The sequence below is a fragment of the Nomascus leucogenys genome, chromosome 11 (assembly GCF_006542625.1).
Source record: "Nomascus leucogenys isolate Asia chromosome 11, Asia_NLE_v1, whole genome shotgun sequence".
Taxonomy (NCBI): Eukaryota; Metazoa; Chordata; class Mammalia; order Primates; family Hylobatidae; genus Nomascus; species Nomascus leucogenys.
This window is the reverse complement of record NC_044391.1, coordinates 3066281-3086508: the sequence shown is the minus strand read 5'-3', so window position 1 is coordinate 3086508 and position 20228 is coordinate 3066281. Positions and strand designations below refer to the sequence as shown.

The 20228-nt window shown below is 41.4% G+C and overlaps 1 protein-coding gene across 5 annotated transcripts in view; it reads right to left on the bottom strand.

Annotated features, from left to right (window-relative positions):
* The window catches only part of PLCB1 (phospholipase C beta 1), a 787620-nt gene that overhangs the window by 206635 nt on the left and 560757 nt on the right, over positions 1-20228 (bottom strand). For all 5 annotated transcript variants that reach the window (XM_030821960.1, XM_003252590.4, XM_003252589.3 and 2 more), the window contains 3 exons: positions 10649-10731; positions 3100-3184; positions 1597-1774 (listed from right to left, as the gene is read on the bottom strand). In XM_030821960.1, coding sequence (XP_030677820.1) covers positions 1597-1774; positions 3100-3184; positions 10649-10731 — 346 coding nt within the window. The remainder of the gene's footprint in view (positions 1-1596; positions 1775-3099; positions 3185-10648; positions 10732-20228) is intronic.

Here is a 20228-nt window from a genome sequence, read left to right as displayed (position 1 = left end):
TTTCCAGTGTTTGGCTATTCTGAATACCGCTGCTTTAAGCAATTCTTGTACGTGTCTCTTGGTAAACCTAAATACACATCTTTAGCAAGCATATACCTAGGAATGGAACTCCCGAGGTACAGGGAGTGCATATATTCAGCTTTTGTAGACACTGCTAAGTGGTTTTCCAATTGATTGTTCCTGTATTGAACTTACAATTGAAAAACTTCCTAGAGTCAAACTTAAAGTTTCTTCCACTTAATCACCCTGCAATCAGGAGATGTCTGTAATGCGATTTTCAGATTGCCAAGCTTCTGACTGAACTTGGAAGATAAATTAGACTAAATGACAAATAATCCAAAGGAAATGAGTGACCACTGAATTCTTTTCTCATCAACCACAGAAATCTATTTCAACCTTAATTTAAAAGGAAAAGAAATGATATTAGGCATCCTCTAGGAGCTTCAAAAGATAATTTAAGTAATTTTTGCTATGTCACAGATTTTAAAAAGTTCTTTAAAACATGAAAAAATTGAAATGCCTAGAACTCTTCAGCATATCATCAATGACAATGCACCCAGTGCCCAGTTCTATCGTTAATATTTCCCATTATGAAGCTTAAAGTCATATGGTCACTCTGAAGACTATTTGGCTTACATGGTAGCCAGAATAATGACCTCCCAGAGATGTCTCTGCTCCATGAATATGTTAGCTTGCATGATAAAAGGGACATTGCAGGTGAGATGGAGTTAAAGACCTTGACATGGGAGCAATTATCCTGGATTACCTGGATGGATCCAATGTAATGACTTGAGTTCTTGCCAGCAGAGGACATTTCCTGCCTGTGGTCAGAGGGAGATGTGACCACAAAAGAAAGGTTAGTGAAATGCAGCCTTGCTGGCTTTGAAGCTGGAAGGAGCCCCAAGCCAACGAATGTGGGTGGCCTCTAGAAGCTGGAAAAAGCAAGGAAACAGCATCTCCCTTAGAGCCTCCAGGAAGGAACACAGCCCCGCTGACACCTGGAGTGTAGCCCAGTGAAACCCAGGAGGCTTCCTGACTTACAGGACTAGAGGATAATACATTTGTGCTGGTTTAAGCCACTAAGTTTGTAGCAGCAAGAGAAAACCAGTAGTTTAAAACTGTGCAGAAATAGGAATGTTCAAAGTCCTTCTAAGCTAATTTCAGAGTAGCAGATTCTTTTTTTTTTTTTTCTTTTGAGACGGAGTCTCACTCTGTCACCAGGCTGGAGTGCAGTGGCTGGATCTTGTCTTACTGCAACATCTGCCTCCTAGGTTCAAGCGATTCTCCTGCCTCAGCCTCCCGGCTAGCTGGGACTACAGGTACGTGCCACTACGCCCAGATAATTTTTGTATTTTTGCAAGAGACAGGGTTTCACCATGCTGGCCACCAAAGAAATGGGATTTCACCATGTTGGCCACCAAAGAGACGGGGTTTCACCATGTTGGCCAGGATGGTCTCGAACTCCTGACCTCGTGATCCACCTGCGTCTGGGTCCAAAAATAGTGGTATTACAGGCATGAGCCGCCGCGCACAGCCCAGAGCAGCAATTCTTAAACCAACACAAAACATGATGGGGAGAGCCCACCAGCCCCTCACCGGCTCCTGGGGATGAGGGCTCGAACACGCTGGAGGAGTCACTGTAGGTGTTGGAAGCTTGTTCTGAGAGCTTCTTTTTGCCGCTTCCTTCTGATGACTTGTGTGATTTCTTCTTATTTTTCACCAAAATTTTATACATTAAATCCATAGGGCTTGGAAGAGGAACTCCAGATTCCAGCTAATAGAAATGAAAGGCATATTCTTTAAAAATACTGCTCCCTCTTTCAGATCCCCTCCCCAGACCCCCAGCTCAGCTGTGGATACCAAATGTCTAGACTGTTCTCCCCTACCTTCAACACTGCTCATTAAACTCTTAGTGTATCCTGCATGGGAGCTAATTTTTTTTATGTCAAGGATATATTTCCATTACTATACTTTTTTTTGCAACATATTCTACATGAAGAAGACCATAGAAATGTACTGGTAGATATGATGTACTAAATCTGAACATTTATGAATTTTCCAATGGACCATAGAAACCCAATCATCTTGATTTAGGACACATAAGAAGGCCCTGGCCTGAATTTTTGAAGGAAGGAAGCCAGGCATCTGCCAGGAGGAGTTGGTAAAGATGGGCAGAAGCTTCCAGGTGAGCCCATGAAATCATTTTTTCAGATGCCCCTTAAAATTGGCAAAATCCCCATCCTGGTACTAGGTAGTTTAGCTGCACATGTCCCTTGCATCAACAGAAGTGGATGAGGTGGCTTCGGATTTCCTCCCAGCCCTAAGATTCAAGCTACCATATTTGCAAGCCTTATTTTGACTGTTTCAAGTTTGTATATCTAATGGGAAAATCAATTTCCCATCAGGGGGTCATTAGATATTGTATCAGAGAGCATGTGTGCAAGCCACAAGATAGGTTACTTTAAGCAAATCTATAGAATGCCTAAGTTAGTCCTCTATTCTTGGCTTGCAATGAGTGTAGGGACTGGTATAAACTCACTTACAAATGCATGGAGATTGGGCAAAAGGGTGCAGGAAGGAAAATGCTACTTTAGGATATTTCTGCTGCTTTCCTTCCCAAAGCAGAGATATCATCATGGCAATGGGCAACCTGAGTTGTGCCACACCAAAAGGTGCATGCAAGGAAATAGAGAACAGCCAGAAGGGACAGGCCAAGAAGACATTGTGCCACCTGCAGTGCCCTGTTTTGCCAATCCATTCATCTCAAAGGGGTGTGATGAGGTTCCCTGGGAGTGAGCAGAGGCCTGTCCTCTTGGACTGTCTCTATGGGCTGAATGTAATTGTTGGGAAATCTACACTCTTGATTGAGTTTCATCAGGCAGCCAGCGAGAGAGAAGAGTGTGGGAAGAGGAAGAGAGCAGAGGCATTCCTCTACCCTTAGTGGGGCCCATTGCTGGTGTCCTCCTTGTCAAAGATTTCATCATCAACTGCATTAATCTTATCAAGAAACATAAATATGAAAAAGAAGTAAGTTTTCCCTCAACCTCATTCATCAATAATGCACACATTCCTTCAAGGACAAACATCAAAACTGCTTACTGGGTATTTTTCCAGGGGCTCCATGAGAAGGGCATCCCCAAAGATCAGTCGGCAGTATTCCGCCATCTTGGCTTGCTGCTTTGGGCTAAGGGAGAACAAGAACAGAAGAAGGAAAGCAGGGAGGCTTATCCAAAGAACCTGAACATGATTGCTTTGTGTTATTAACTACAGAAAGAAGTAATTCTCTAATCCCATCCATCAGGATTGGTTTTTATCATCCTAGATCTTTATCTTATGTGAATTTGAATAACATACACAGGTGGACAGTGAAGGCATTGATGTGTGAGGTGGTTCCCAAGTTGGACCTGCATAGTCACAGGTGGAGGGGACAGCAGGTCATTTGCTATCACTGGAGCCTTGAAATTCCGAGAGGTAGAGGCTCAGTCCCTTTTGTTTAACTCACTGATTCCAAGTCAATCGCAAGACATTTGGAGAAAGAACCCTTTCATATTTCCATGTAAATTATCAAGTGAAATTTGTAAACCACTGCTGCAAAGGAGTGTTTATGAGGAGATGAAAGAGGATAGATAAGGAAGGATGGCGGGGAGGGAGCTGAATAGGGAAAGAGAGACAACGGAGAAAAAGAGAGCGAGAGAATCTCAAAATGTAGAAAAGGGCAGACAGGCAAACAGTGTGTCCACTTGGGGAAGCGGTCCTGGAGGAAAGATAAAAGTAGCAGGCACCTTGGGGAAAGGTGTGTGCAACTCATATGTACATAATAGAAAAGCAAAACTGGTATCATTCTGAATATGTTGCCAGTAGGGACCTGGTATAATGGAAAAAGGCTGGCACTGCAGGGTTTGCTGAGCTGAGTGACAGGATCTGAACCACTCTGGGTCTATAAAATGAGGAGAATAATAACTGTTCTTGGAAAGGGACAGAGGATGCTGAGAAGATGAAATGAAGTAATGGATGCAAACGCCTTTGAAACATTAAAAGAGCAGGGCAAATGTAAGATGACTCCACTGTTACAAGGCGGCGTCCGCCAGATAGACTAGACAAATCCTACGCCCAGTAACTTGTAAACACAGCTGATACAGGGGAACGTTCATATTCTTTCAATGCTACTGCTCCCCTTGACCTTTCAAAAGCAAACATTTTTTTTTCTCATTTCGTGGAATGTTAAATATCATTATAAAGTTATCCAATTCCTTTGGGTTTTATGGACTTTGAATTTGATCTACAGTCTGTCGAACTTGATTTCCAATAGTTATCTCTATATGCTGCAATGATAATACATTTTAGCAGGACTGTGACTGTACTAAGAATAAGTAACAGCGATGAAAAGCCTTCTTGATGAAAATTCAAATTGATCATAAAATGTGATTCTTATTTTCATTCCCTTTTCCATGAATGTTTAAGCCTGGATCATGGGCTGTTTTGTTTTTTTTTTTTTTCCTGGGGTTAGGGGAGTGGTATTGAGGGTTCAAATCATATTAAAATGGTCCACAGGAAAAGTCACTATTTTGTATTCATTTTTTTCTTTTTAAAAAACAAAGTATGTGCTTTGCGGGGAAAGTGAGTTCTCTGGCATTTGAATAGGAAACCCCAAAGTCACTGCTTCCTTGGAACTGCAGGGAGAGGCTAAGGAGAGATTCACAGGATTTGCAAAGTCCTCCACAGCAACCTTACCCCTTCTCACCAGGCCTCTCTTGGTCTGTATGGGAGCTTACTAAATGGCTTATGTGGTCATCAGAATACACTGCCACGTTGCTCAGCAGTATTAGGGAGAGAAGAAAAACTGCTAATCAGAGAAGTGATCCTGAAAAGCATTGGAGGTTGTTGCTGAGGGACAAGTCATTAGAAACTGTGTCTATGAGACCTTTGGGGGCAGGCAGAGAAGTGGCTGATTTGGTAGGGCCAGCCCCGGGCATCCTCGGGTTCAGGTCTTCTTCCTCCAGTGATAACTTGCACAGGGGTTCAACCAGGTCAGCCTGCACTGTGGCTGCTGCTGCTAAGAAGTACATTGGCACTTCTTATCAGCACTAAGGGCACTAAAGAAATGGCCAAACCCTCCATTTCCCTTTCACTGAAAGACACTACTCAGTATCATGGAGCTTTACTTCTCCAAGTGTGGCCCCTGAACCATCAGCAGAATCACACCAGGAGCTTGTTAGAAATGCAGATTCTGAATCAGAGACTCCGGGACAGTGGAGTTCAGGAGTCTGCATCTTAACAAGCCCTCTTGATTCTGGTGTGTGTTCAAGTTTGAAAACTACTGTGATTGATTAAAGTAAGTCAACATGTGCCAAAGTAGATGACATTTTTCCTGAATGTTGGAAATTGGGAGCCCCGAATTATCTTTGATCAAACACCTGGAGTGAAAGCAGGGCATTTTACCTGAATGCCCTGCTCTCAGGATTTTCCAGGGAACCCTATTCTCTCCATTAGAGGAATTTAAGGGAGATGTCCCAAATATCCCCAAACAGGTGTCCTCTGTCAGGAAGTCCCCAAATCAGGCCTATATAAAGATTTTACTGGAGCCATGATTATCACTCAATTCCACTAAGGAACCACCTAAGCTGTTAATGCTGCAGGTGACAGGATCAAGTCCACAGTCCCCTGATTCATGTAGCTGGGACCAAAGCCCCGAAACATGCATTTTAAGCCAGCCTGAAGATAATTCTGATGCAGGTGGTTAATAAACCATGGTGGTTACAGCTTAGCTCTTCTATTTCATTCACGTTACCTGGGGTCTTATTAAAATGAAGAGTCCAACACAGAGTCCGGGGTGGGGCCCAGGACTTGGCTGCAGCTCTAACTTGCTCTCCAGTGATGCAGATGCTGCTGGTCTGAGGACCACACTTTTAAGAACAAGAATCTATGTCTAATGTAGACGTTTAGAACCTACCTGAGGACTGGGTGTGGTGGCTCATGTCTGCAATCCCAGCCCTTTGGGATGCTGAGGCAGGCAGATCACCTGAGGTCAGGAGTTCGAGATCGGCCTGGCCAACATGGTGAAACCCTGTCTCTACTAAAAATGCAAAAGTTTGCCAGTTGTGGTGGTGCGTGCCCGTAATCCCAGCTACTCAGGAGACAGGAGAATCGCTTGAATCTGGGAGGCGGAGGTTGCAGTGAGCCGAGATTGCACCACAGCACTCCTGCCTGGGTGACAGTGTGAGACCCTCAAACCAACCAAACAAACAAAAACGAAACCTGCCTCAGAATCAACTGAGATGGACAGAACAAGAGGTAGGTGTCCAAGTAAAAAGTAAAATGAGCTATTTGGTAATCAGGCTATTCATGTTCTCAATAAACATGCATACCCACCTGATGGAACTAAATCAGAGCAGAGGGCAAATTGAATTGAAAAAGTCAGAGGAAAACAAACCAACTTTAATTGCAGGTCAGAACTGCAGAAATAAAAGGCATTAAAATTGCAATTAGCAAAAAACAAAATCCTGAAGTGTTTAGAGCATCAATATCAGCCACCATGGAGATGAAGTGAGAGGGAAAAAAAAAATCACAAATGCATTTTGAACTTCAGGTCATAGCAGACATTTCTGAGCATAATAAAATACTCCCAAAGTGTGAGCATCTGGGGCAGATGTCAGTTTTTCTGACTGAGGAACTCACTTGATTTCTTGGGAGCAAATCCTCCAATTTGAACTAAACCAACCTCTTTCCCTATAAAGGAGGAATCTGCAATCCATGGAAATTAAGAACCTTGTTCAAAATTTCACAGTTTTCTGTGGCTGAACACGGGTAAAGATTACTTCAATTGAATTTGGTGTAGAATTCTTTTTATAAAAGTGCTAGTTCACAAGTAGGATGTCAGAGTCAAGTAGGGCTTTTAAAAATATATTTTCAAGTCTTATTTCTAGAAATTCTCAGTCAGGGTAAGGGTGTAGCTCAGGAATCTGCATTTTGAAGACACTTCACGGGATTCTGATGTAGCAACAGGAATCATTGAAAGCAGCTAATAGCAGATTCCCTTTTATTGTCTATGGATAGGTGACTTCAGATATTGGGAGAGAAAACCAGAAGTTTCAGTGGCTTTTCTCATTTTTTCTTTCTTTTTTAATTAATTTATTTTTTTTTGAGACAAAGTCTCACTCTGTCGCCCAGGCTACAGTGTAGTGGCGTGATCTTGGCTCACTGCAGCCACTGCCTCCCAGGTTCAAGCGATTCTCCTGCCTCAGCCTCCTGAGTAACTGGGACTATAGGCACCCGCCATAACACCCGTTTTGTATTTGTAGTAGAGACTGATTTCACCGTGTTGGCCAGGATAGTCTCGATCTCCTGACCTCGTGATCCGCCCGTCTCAGCCTCCCAAAGTGCTGGGATTACAGGCGTGAGCCACCGCGCCCGGTCCTTTTCTCCTTTTTTCTAGTGTAAATTTGTTTTGGACGTGTGGCCCAAGTGACCTGGGGCCAGAGTTCTGAATCTGAAATTCCATATATGCAGCACACAGGGGAATAAAATAGTTCATCAGAGATGGCAAATAGGTGTCAGATGTCTTGCTGGTCTATTGCGAGGTCACTGTGTTGAGAAGGATTCTGAGGTTACTTCTAGGTTTAGTGGGAAAGAGTGCTGCTACTGCCTACTATGGGCTCAGGAACTAGATGAGGTGGCTCGCAAGTCAAGCATGGGGTTTCACCAGCGAAGGGAAAGATGATCGGTTTTCTCTGGGTATGTGCCAGCCTCCCAGGAAAGAATGGTGGCTGAACAATTTTGATATCTGAAGCACAAGGGAAATATGAAGCAAGCGACTCCCACCCACTTCCTCCACAATATGATTTTATCTTGTACTATTTCACTGCCATTACATCATCTCAGTAGCTTGGGACACAATCCTGGCATCCTGGAAAGGCTGTTTTCCTGTTTTCTTTTGTCACATAGAAATTATTAATGAACTTTTAATAGCTAAATTTATCATTTTTAAGCCAGTAAGGGCAGTACAATGGCACTAGTCTCTTTGCCTTTATGCGCAGTGCAGAAATTAGTTTTCATGTCCAGTTTTGGATCTCTAAATGACTAGTGTGAAGAACTGCAAAAATCATCTTGTGTTTAAGGGTTACAAGCCGCAGAGGCAAACATTTGCTGGCCATTGCCTGGTGGATGCTCTTGTTGTTGGAATTTGATGTTTTGAAGGCTTGTGATGCTTCTGTTTAGGCGTAGGAGATGTGTTGGTTAAAAGTGTGCGTTTTGAAGCCACAGTAACTCGATTGGAATCCCATCTCTGTCATGTTTTTGTTACATGGCTTTGAGCAAGTTATTCATCCTCTTTAGGACTCAGTTTCATCATCTGTAAAATGGCGATAATCATAATATTTACTCTTAGAAGCACCTGGGTTTGTGGTAAGGCTTCATGAGCTGAGGCATGTAAAATATTTCAAAAACTGCTTGGCATAAAAAATGTTTAATAAATGTTAGCTATTAATAAAGGTTAGCTATTATGTTGTTGTTGTTGGTGGTGGTTGATATTTTTCTGGCTATGTCAAGGGGAAGCTCAGTGTAGCAGGTGTGACAATACAGAATGGAACCATAGCCTTTCATTTTGTCTAATTTAAATAGAAACTTCTCTTTAAGAAAATAAGTATGCCAATCCCAGCACTTTGGGAGGCCAAGGCGGGCAGATCACCTGAGGTCGGGAGTTCAAGACCAGTCTGACCAACATGGAGAATCCCCATTTCTACTAAAAATACAAAATTAGCCGAGCATGGTGGCGCATGCCTGTAATCCCAGCTACTTGGAAGGCTGAGGCAGGAGAATCACTTGAACTTGGGAGGCGGAGGTTGCAGTGAACCAGGATTGCACCACGGCACTCCAGCCTGGGCAACAAGAGTGAAACTCCACTTCAGAAAAAAAAAAAAAAAGCATTCTCAAGTTGAAACTACAATACCTGAAAGAAAAGTGCTCAAGTATTGTGATATGGTTCGAATCTGCATCCCTGCCCAAATCTCATGTCAAATTGTAACCCCTGATGTTGGAAGTGGGGCCTGGTGGGAGGTGATTGGATCATGGGGGCGATTTCTTATGGTTTACCACCATTCCCCTTGGTACTGTTGTTGTGATAGTGAGTTCTCATGAGATCTGGTTGTTTAAAAGTGTGTGACACCTCCCTACTCTCTCTTAGTTCTCCTCCTGCCATGTAAGACACCTGCTCCCACTCTGTCTTCCCATGAGTAAAAGCTCCCCAGGAGCAGATGCCACCATGCTTCCCGTACAGCCTGTGGAACTGTGAGCCAATTAAAACTCTTTTCTTCATAAATTACCCCGTCTCTTACCCAGGCATTTCTTTATAGCAGTACAAGAATGGACTCATACGTATCGTTACAGGCCAATTATAAATGAATGGACAGAGATGAGAAATTGTTTAACAGAGTCAGTTGCAAAGCAGAACCTTCACAGCAAACTAGGTATTAAATACAGCCTCTAAAGAGATGCCCCTTTGAGTAAGAACAGAAATAGCATGGAACAGAATAAATTCCTTTCTCTTCCTTTGACCCTCAGAAGCGTTGGAGAAACTATGAGCCAAAGGATTACATCATTCATTGGATGATTGTTGCATAATGAAGCAGAATCACAAGCCAGTAAATGTAATATGGATTTCTGGAGGGCAAACTGAAAAAATACAGATAATTATAAAATTGTCACATTTAACTACTTAGAAATTCTTCAAGTTGAAATTTGCTCATGACCAATCTGCATCTTTAAGATCTAGTGAACCCTTTAAGAATTAGAGGATTGAAGCACGTGTTAAAAATTACTTGGACAAAGAGGCTCAGTGACCTGGGAAAGACTCTTAATAGGAAGGAGGGTAAAAAGAAACTTGTAATCCAAGTTAGGACAGGTGCTGCTGGCTTTTAGTTGAAAAATCCGGTTTAGGTTCCTGAAATGAAAGAGAGGCTTTCATTCAATATGGATAAGAATCTTTCATTCCAAAGCTCTTTAAAGTGAGTAACTAGATGATAAACTAATATACATCTCTTAGATATGTGTCTCTCTTTGGTAATGTGTGATAAAATGAATATAAAACAGTGAAGTCAAAATAAACTTTTCTTTGTGTAGCTCAGCAATACATGCAGGCCATTTTGAAATTGGCAAATACAAATATTAACAAACGAGGGAAAGCCAGTGAAAAGGGGAAATATGGAGGTTTGCTGAACTGAGTTCTGTATAAGTGCAAATTGGTAAAATGGAATTCACAGCTCTCCACCTGCCACAAAGTGATGAAATGGTCTCAAATTTCGTGCAATAGAAGAAGCTAATGAAGGAGGGTTATAAAAGTGGCCCACAGCACCCCAAATCTATAACAGATATGTATTGTGTAGAAAAACGTGTTCCACTGCATTGCAAAAAGAAGAGTTTTTAATTTAAAAACCATACTATGGTATGAAAATAGATCCTACAAGTCCAATGGATAATTTTAATGTTGATTATTTTAAGTGAATTCCATCACCGACAAATGAAAACATGCCAGTTAATATAGAACATGATTGAAGAACACCATTAGTAATGTCAGATAATCTTAAATCTGATAAACAATTACTCAGTATGCCCCATTCGGGAAAAAGACTCATTCCTGAATGTGTTGAATACTTACGAATCCACATGGTTCTCAAACGAAAGGAGAATTGGAAAAGGTGAAGTCTTAAATGCACACTCCGCAATTGCTTCTATCACTTCCTAAAAATGAGAACACGTGTATATTCAGTATGCCAGAATTTTTCATCTGTATATTCTTGAAGGGTATTAAATCTATTAGTATAGTTGTCTTTTCCATTCAGAGAATTGTAAAAAAAGGCCTGAAATGGCTAGAAGGGATTTTGAGGGCTGCTGGATGGTGCTAATTCTGACTCTTGATTCTGGAAAGTTTTAAGAAGATTGGATTTTTGTGGAGGGAAGAGAGAAATGCAAAGGAGAGGATTCTCCTGTTTGCTAATTGTATCTATTTTTAATAACGAAAGAAATCTAACCATATTATAAACATTTGGGACAGCAAGAGAAGGTAAAAATTTTGACCCACAAATCCACTTCCTGAACCAAACCATTGTTAGCATTTCATTATATTCATTTCTAGTCTGTCTCTCATGTATTTATGTAGCTTAGTTTTAATTACAGTATATACTCAACTTGTATTTTTAAAAAGCATTGTTATTGAGATGTAACTTTTTTGAGATATAATCTGCCCATTGAAAGTGTACAGTTCAATGGTTTTTAGTATATTCAGAGAGTCATGCGAGCACCATTCCAATATAAGTTAGAACATTTTTATCGCCTCAAAAAGAAACCATGTACCCACTAGCAGTCACTCCTCATTCCTGCACCCCACCCTACACACCTAGTCCCAGGCAATCATTCATCTACTTTATGTCTTCATAGATTTGCCTATTCTAATTATTTCATATAAATGTAACCATACAATATATGGTTGTTTGTGCCGACCACCTTTCACTTAGCATGGTTTCAAAGTTCATCCATGCTGTAACATGTATCAGTACTTCCTTTTCAATCTGCATTTTTTAAAATGTATATGTCACAAGTTTCAATACATGCACAAAATTCTAGAAAGTAAAGGTATTAAAATTGATTTAACCATTCCCCAACTGTTGGACAGCTACATTTTCAGGGTTGTCATTCAAATAATTCTACAAAGAACATCTTCATTTTTTCCCTAATATCTTGATTGATTTTTCTGGGAATGAATTCTCAGAAGGGGAATTCTTGATTTAAGAATATGAATACTCTTACAGTCCCTCATGTATTTCAAATTACTTTTCATTTTAGGTTGCCCAGAGTAATGCATGCAGGACCAGATTTCAATGCATATTCATCAGTTTTGGGCATTATTCTTAAAAATGTTTTTCTTATTTAACTGGTAGTAAAGTGCAGTCTCATTTATTGTTTAATTATATCACTTTCAGTAGTAGTGAGGTTTCATATTCCCATACACTTGTTTTTAGTTACATTTATTTTTTTCATATTCTCCTTTTAAGTAGGGATTTCCACTCCTATTCTTTATGCCTGAGCCTTTTCTGCTATCGTCTCTACCTTCCGCATTCAATATATAACGTTCTTTATATCCACTCCTGAAAGCTATTTCTTTGGCCCCAGAGTATAAATAAGGCTTTCTAATTCTGTACTACATTTGCATATATCCTCTAAGAAGGATTTTCCTGCATGGAGCGAGAAGAATCACTTTTACTGTTTCTTAGAAATGAACTCACAGATTATCTTTCATACATAATCAGTTTAACTTTTATCATAGTTGAGTCTGTCAAAAAAAGCAAGCACTATAAAAGGCAAGCAACATCCAGATTTTAAATGCTATATTTGATTTATTTGAGCATAGACTTTGGATTCAAACAGACTTTTGAATCCTTGCCTCTGAGATTTACAAGCTGTGTGACCTTGGGAAAATCACTTCATGCCTCTGTGTATTGGTTTGCTAATCTATAGAGTGCAATAAACCTCACTTCACAGATCTGTTGTGAAGATGCAGCAAGAGAAGGCAAATGATGGTTATATATTCTCGATGCAACTAAGATGCAGAGATATTAACTGACTTACCTTAAGTCACAGAGAAGAGAATCCAAGATCAAACCCCAGGAAGATTTGTGTGACTCTAGAGCTTATTAATACCCAACCATTGCAGTAACTTCCATGCAGCTAATAATCTTAGCCAGCTAAAAGCAAAGCCCTCAAAAAAACTGAGAATAGAGGTCATCAAGGATGTGGACACTAAGTGTGGAAAAAAAGGGCTGGATTTTGTTTATTTCATAAATTTGGCACTAGTGTATCAGGTAAAGGATAAATACAGCAGAACCATTCTTGCCTCCTCTCCTTCTCTCACACCTTTCAATTCATCAGCAATCTTGTCCAAAATAGATCCGAAGTACAGTCAAGTGTCAGCACCTCCACTGCTATCATCCTGATACAAAAACCACTGCAGTGACTGCTGTGGTAGATTTTATCATCATTCCCACGTATTTGCTTCCCCCTTCCTTTGGGAGGATTATATCTACAGGCTCTGTTGACCATAGGCTTGGCCGTGGTTTTATTTTGGCCAAGGGCCTGTGTGTGAAAATGACATGTGCTGTTGCTGAGTAGAGTCTTGAAGACCCATCATGTTGTTGTCCAGCCATTTCTCTTTCTCTTCTCCCATGAGTCCAGTGATATCATAGATGTGGGTTGTTCTTTCAATATGAATTCCAAACAATAGCAATCAGAGCAACAGCTGACATCTAACCTGAGTGAGAAGTAAACCGTTGTGGTTGTAAATCACTGTGATCCTGGGGTTTCTTCTTATTGCAGCAAAACCTGGGAGAAGCTGACTGACAGAGTCTTTTTACTGCTTTCCCAGCTTCTAGTACTTGCCACTGTATTCCACACCATAGCCAGAGTCATTACTCCTAAACATAAGTAGACAGTTTCGCTCCTGTTTATAAACTTTCCAATGACCTCCCATTTCACACGGAATGAAATCCAAATTCGTTATCATAATCTACACAGCCTAACTTGATCTGGCACCTGCCATTTCTTTAAATTCATCTCCTTTTCCTCTCCCTCTCTGTCACCTGGATACAGTCCATTGATCTTGTTGCTTTTCCTTGAATACATCAAGCATGCTTTCATCTCACCATCTTTGCACTTTGTTCCTTCAGTCAAAAATACTCACATGAAAGCATGATTTACTGCATTGATTTGGGAGTAAGTACAGCACCTGTGCCTAAACAGCACCTTACCAAAGGCCTGCCTCCACCATCCAGACAGCATAACTCAGCTCTCTCTTTTCCTTGCCCACTGATTTAGATGTTTCTATGCACCATATCTTTGTGTTTATTTTGATCTATCTTTCCTCACTAGACAGTGTAAACTTCTTGGGGTAAGAACTTGTTTTCTTCACTGTTCTGCCAAGGCACATTCTAGATGCTCACAAAATACTTTCAAATGAATGAATGAACTCCTAATATATGACAGAAGAGAAACAGAATTTATCTAGTTGTGTTCCCGTTTATTCTTCTATTGACTAGCTCAGAGGTCAGCACACATTTTCCATAAAGGACCAGGTAGTATTTTAGGCTTTGCTGGCCATATGGTTTCTATTTCTATGGCAACGATTCAACTCTGCCTTTGTAGCTCGTGATGATTAATTTTACTTGTCAACTTGACTGGGTCATGGGGTGCCCAGATATTTGGTTAAACATTCTTCTGGGTGTCTCTGTGAGGGGTTTCTGGGTGAGATTAACATTTGAATTGGTAGACCGAGTTAAGCAGCCTGCCCTCCCTAATGTGGATGGGCCTCATTCAACCCACTGGAAGCCTGAATAGGAAAAAAAAAAAAAAAAAAAAGAGTAAAGGAGAATTTGCTGTTTCTGCCCGACTGTTTTTGAGCTGGGACACTGGTCTTCTCCTACCTTGAGACTTGGACTTGGACTGCAGCTTACACCATTAGCTCTCCCTATTCTTAGGTCTTTGGATCGGGACCGCAGCCTTACAGATGACTTAATTCAGCCCCCCACCTTCACTCTGGCTTAATAAGTCCATGCCTATGTAATACACAACCATTATATTTACAGAAAGAAAGCTAACATTTGGCTTTTATGCATTTCAATGATAACATCCAAAGCTAACATTTATAGAGTAGTCACTGCATGCCATGCATAGTTTAAGCAATATTTGTGTATTAAGTAGGGTTATTACGTACAACCACCCTAGGAGGTAAGCACTATTATCATCTCCATTTTGCTGATAACAAAGGAGACTTGCACTGGGAAGGAAGCTTCTCCAAGGCCTTGCAGTGACTGAATGGAAGAGCTTGTACTGGACCCCCGGCAGTCATCTCCAGAGTAGCATCCTTACCTTCTATGTTCATCTTTCTCTCTTTCTCACCCATCCTTCTCCCTCCTCCCTCTGTCCACCTCTCCCCATCTCTACCATAACTTTAGCTAGCAGCTTAGGAAAACTTTTCCAATTATTAAACCAAAAAAAAATTACTAAATATCATCTAATAATTTTAGTTGGGAGCAACTGAAAACTTCAGAAGTTCCACTGGAGAACTTTCATGCTTTCGTGCCTTTGAAATATTTTGTATGGTGTGCGTGATCAGTTAGGATGAGAAAACCAGTTATAGCTTTTAAGTTTCATTCTTTCATACTTGCTATAATTGGTGGACATTGGATGTGAAAGTATGGTAATGCTCCATTGCTCTTTATCAAGCCAAAATTGTTTTTCAGAGACTTGTAACACTAGATTCGATAACCAATAAGCCATATGGTTCAACTACTAAGCTTCAGTGAGACAAACTGGCCTTGAAATCCTTTATCCTCGACAGACAACAGTAGTGTGTATTTGGATATTCACTTTATATGTGCATTTAGGTAGCAGTGAAATTGCATCCTAAATTATTGTTTCTCTCAGGGAATGGATGACACTTTATTTTCAGAAATGCTGGATTTAACCTACTCAAATTTAATATATTTTCCTCATATATTTTATTACATTATCCAGCTTTCCATCTTATATAATTGCTGGTTAAAAGGAAGCTGCCTAAAGGGAGAAAAACCACCCTGGGAAGGAGGTGGGTGGGTGGTGTCAAGTGTAAGGAGAAAGGATATTGGGTGGGAGAAGAGAGAATGAAAACCAAGTGGTGAATTGCTATGTCATGGCCACCAGGAAGGCTAAGGTGATGAGGCATAGAAACAGATATATGGGATAAATAATAAAGCCAGACTACAAAACAAAAAGCCCTTCATAAAGGAGCTGAATGTCTCCTTTCCCAGAACATAACTTTTTATTTTGACCCATACAGTAAACAGGGAGCAAATGCCAATAGGATCTTTTGCTTTTGGGATCTATCACACAGAAGCTTTCCAGGTCACACATACTGAAAGCAGATACGCTGGGTGACATAAAAATGAACTCTGCAATCAGTTTATTTTGCTGCTGCACTATGCAGTGTAGCTATAGAATATAGACTAATTATACTGTGAATATCTGGCCCAAATGTTCAGGGCAGCTAAAACTGGCAAATGTTGGGGGAATGTTTTCCCTGCCTCTACCAACATATTATGTGTAGGATGGAGAAAGAAAAATTCACTTATCTGATGAGCAGAGGCAAGAAAGACTGAAAATGGAGGTTATGCTGTATTTGATCTACTTGCTCTGGGAAGGGAAAATTCATTGAAAAACATTTATTGAGCACCTACTATATGTCAGATTCTACTCAAAGAAGAGAACTTGGGACAGATCAGGGAACAGAACAAAGAGCCCTGTCTTTGTGGAGCTTACGCGTTAGTAGAAGGGACAATAAACAAGGAACATAGGAATTAAGCAAATTAGGCAGATTGTTGGAAGGTGATATGATTAAGTGCCTTAGGAAAATACATTACTAAAAAGTGGGGGTGTCAGGGGTTATGTCAGTAGTGTGGGGATTGGGAGTGGTGGCTGGTGACAGTATTAAATAGATCGGTCCCAGGAGGCCTCACTGAGAAGGTGACATTTGAGGAAGGCTTCAAGGAGGCAAGGGAAGAACCAGGCAGATACCTATGAGAAGACCATTCCAGGCAGAGGGAAGAGCCTGTGCAAAGGCTGTGAGGTGGGACCAGCCTGGCACAGCCAATGAACAGCAAGGCCAGTATTGCTGGAGCCCAGTGGGTGAGGGGAAAACAGTAAGAAACAAGGTAATGGGGGGATTGCAGATTACGTAGGGCCTTGTGCCCTGTTTCTCTTCTTACTTTTTCTTACAAAGTCCCTTTACACACCGGGTTCAGGGAAAGCAGACTGCATGCTGATAATCATGCCAGCAGTGTTGGGACTAGGAGGAGGCAAGAGAGGCAACTAAGTGCAAAATTTAAAGAGACACTCACTCTCTAGTGCCAACTCTGTGCTTACACAGCCCTGAGAGCAAAGACGTCCTTAAATTTTACTTGCTAGGAGACTTACTTGCCTTTCCTACTCTCAGTCCTGATGCAAAGCATCCTTGCTACTGTATATCAGTCTGCAGAACAGGTTGGCATTTCCACTCCCCACATCCATCCTCACCCACTGTCACCTACCCACATCTCAGCCAGCCAGAACTGTCTATCCTGCTATGTGCATTAGCAGGAGGAATAGCTGGAAAAACCAACAGGGATGATGAATTCACTCCTCTCTTTAGCCATCCTGGTCACCTCCCCACTCCCGACTCTAGCAGGCAGAGAGAGAAAGCAGCCTTCTGGGCTAGATTTTAGTCTTTAAGCCCCCACTGGCAAGTGTGTGGATGTGGTTGAGAAGCCATGCTTCCGGAGCCCAGGAAGAGATGTTCAATCAGCCCGTGACTCTGGGATTACAGATGTAATTGAAGAACCACTTCTATGATCGAGTGCATAAGGACAGTCACTCCAAGTTGACTCAATGGCAGGCAGAGGCCAAGAAGCAAATGCTCCACATAAAATAAATATGCCTTAGGATGTGCTTGGTGTTTATTCTCCCACAAGGAACTCAGAGAACTTGGAGGATTTTAAATTATTAAGAAAACAACAATTGCTTCTCAGAATGTCTCTGGAGGGTAGACAGGGCAGTGGCCTGGGGAGTGGGGCAGGTCTTCCTGACGGATGGACAGTGTGTGGGGCCACCAGCTCTCAGCTCCATCAGGGCGTGCTGTCTGCCACTCCAGGAGCATCATCATCCATCAACAGACAGATGCGCCCAGGCTGCACTGGCTCCACATGGGGGTCACCTGTCTCCACTTTTTCTTAAAGGGCCCAACTGTTGCCGGGCGCGGTGGCTCACGCTTGTAATCCCAGCACTTTGGGAGGCCGAGGTGGGCGGATCACGAGGTCAGGAGATCGAGACCACGGTGAAACCCCGTCTCTACTAAAAATACAAAAAATTAGCCGGCCTTGGTGGCGGCGCCTGTAGTCCCAGCTACTCGGAGAGGCTGAGGCAGGAGAATGGCGTGAACCCGGGAGGCGGAGCTTGCAGTGAGCCGAGATCGCGCCACTGCACTCCAGCCTGGGTGACAGAGCGAGACTCCGTCTCAAAAAAAAAAAAAAAAAAAAAAAAAAAAAAAAAAGGGCCCAACTGTTAGACCGCATCTTAGGTAGTTGACAAAGGACCATAGCAAGGTCTGAGAGGGAGGAAGCGGGACTATGGAAATGAATTAAACACTGATTTTCCACTTAAGAAAATGCAAGGGTCATAATCATGCTCAATTTCAGGAACAGACACAGCTTTTAAAGATTTTGATCAGAATTAATGTCAACCCCATATTAAACTTTGTTGTAAAATTTAAGTGAAGGTTGCTATTTTCTCTAATTATTGCATTGTAGGCTAAGTTGAAGAAATGAAAAGTCGTATTCCGTAGGCACAACATAATACACATATTTTTAGGTGTGAATGATATTACTGCTGAAAACATTTTTATTATTGTCTAATACAGCAACTTCGATCAGAAAAATCCTTTTGTCTAAACAGAAACTTGGCTGTCCCTTGAAAATCTTGCTTCTTGTTAGCTGCTTTCTTCAGTGATCACTGTTTATTTTCTCACATCTCAGCTGTTTCACAGTAAGAAGCTGGGGTTTGGGATCTTTTTGCTCTCAATGCTACTTCTAAAACACTACCTTTCAATCTTAAAAAAAAAAATCCTAGTTCCCATGAGGCAGCCAAAAGAGTTTTTACCTCTTCTTCACTTCTGCCATCTACTGAGCCACCGTCATTCAGCAAAGAGTTGGCAAGTGGCTCACAGTTTCTTCATCCAAAGCTTCATCGCTAACCTTGGTGATATTAACATTGAATTCATCCCATATTCCAGCTTCTCAGCAGTCTGACCTGCCATGTTCAATGGCCTTGTCTCCACTCACCTTAGTTACTTACATACTTGGACTCTGTTTCCTTGGTTTCTTCAGATAAGAGTTGGTGACACTTCCCTGAGACCCAGGTATGCAAGGCAATAGGGCTTATGCCTTGGGACCTAGTGCGAGAGGTTGTCCTCTGGCCCTTCTCTTCTGATTCCCATTTAAAGGGGTGAAAAAGTTTGAGTCAGCCAAGAGAGCATGTTCCCTGAAGCCCACAACTTCTTTCTCCAGTCACTCTCCAAGTACCTAGGACCCCAGATTTCCCCTACTCCAATGGCATCAACCCCCTGGGGAAGGCTCTGTTGCAGGACATGTGGACAGACTTTAGATATTTGGGCTTGGGTGTCCATACACATGAATGTGTGGCCCTTTGTGGTGCAAAATAGAGCTAAGGGTGGAAAGAGAGACCAAAAGCACCTCATTTCTCACTAACAAGAATGGCTGATGCATCTTAATCAATAATAGCTTTAGTCCTGCTTCCTAGATAGGATTTACTAAGATACCCTCTCATAGGATTGTTTCTGCTTCCCGACAGCACCCAATCCATTGCAAAACCCTTCTCCATTGAACCATCCCCCAAATCACCTACTATAAGCCCAAGTTCTGTAAGTGCTCTCTAGTACACTTTTACTGAGACATCCCAGCTCCCTACAACATGTGTTCTCCTTTGTCGTATGAGCAAACAAACCCAACTTGACCATAGGTATGTTCCTAGGGGTCTTTGACTGAGAGACATCAACATTCCAAAAGCTAGCATCACAGGATGGAATCTTATATATTAATTAACAGTAGTAATTACTATTATCATCATGATAAAGAAAGCCAAAAAATCTTGAGTTACCTGAAACAATATTAATGAATCTTCTAAACAATGTGGAGTGAAAAAAGCAAGTCATAAAATGATGTATACTATAGTGTGAATCAATTTACAAGTGAAAAAAATTGGTGAAGCTACATCATTTAGGGCTGCACATAAATTTGTACTTTGTGCTCTAAAGAAGTGCAAAGTAGGGACTACTGTAATGGGATGGTTGTCACCTCTGAGGGTAAACAGGTCATTCTGATGGGAATGGATACATGGAAGTGTTTCAGGTACCCCCCAAGTTTCTATTTCTCGATTTAGATGATAGTTACATGGATGCATACTTTATAGCCATTAGTTAAAGCATATCAACAAGTTGTCTGCATTCTTTATGTATGTTATATGTCACAAAAATAAAATGCAAGAAATTAGGAGTAAGAGTGCTAAAGAGGACAAGACAAAAACATTGATATTTCCTTTCACAAGACAGTTTCCTTAGAATTTGATTAGCATGAATTAATTCACCTGATGCCAATTATTCATGA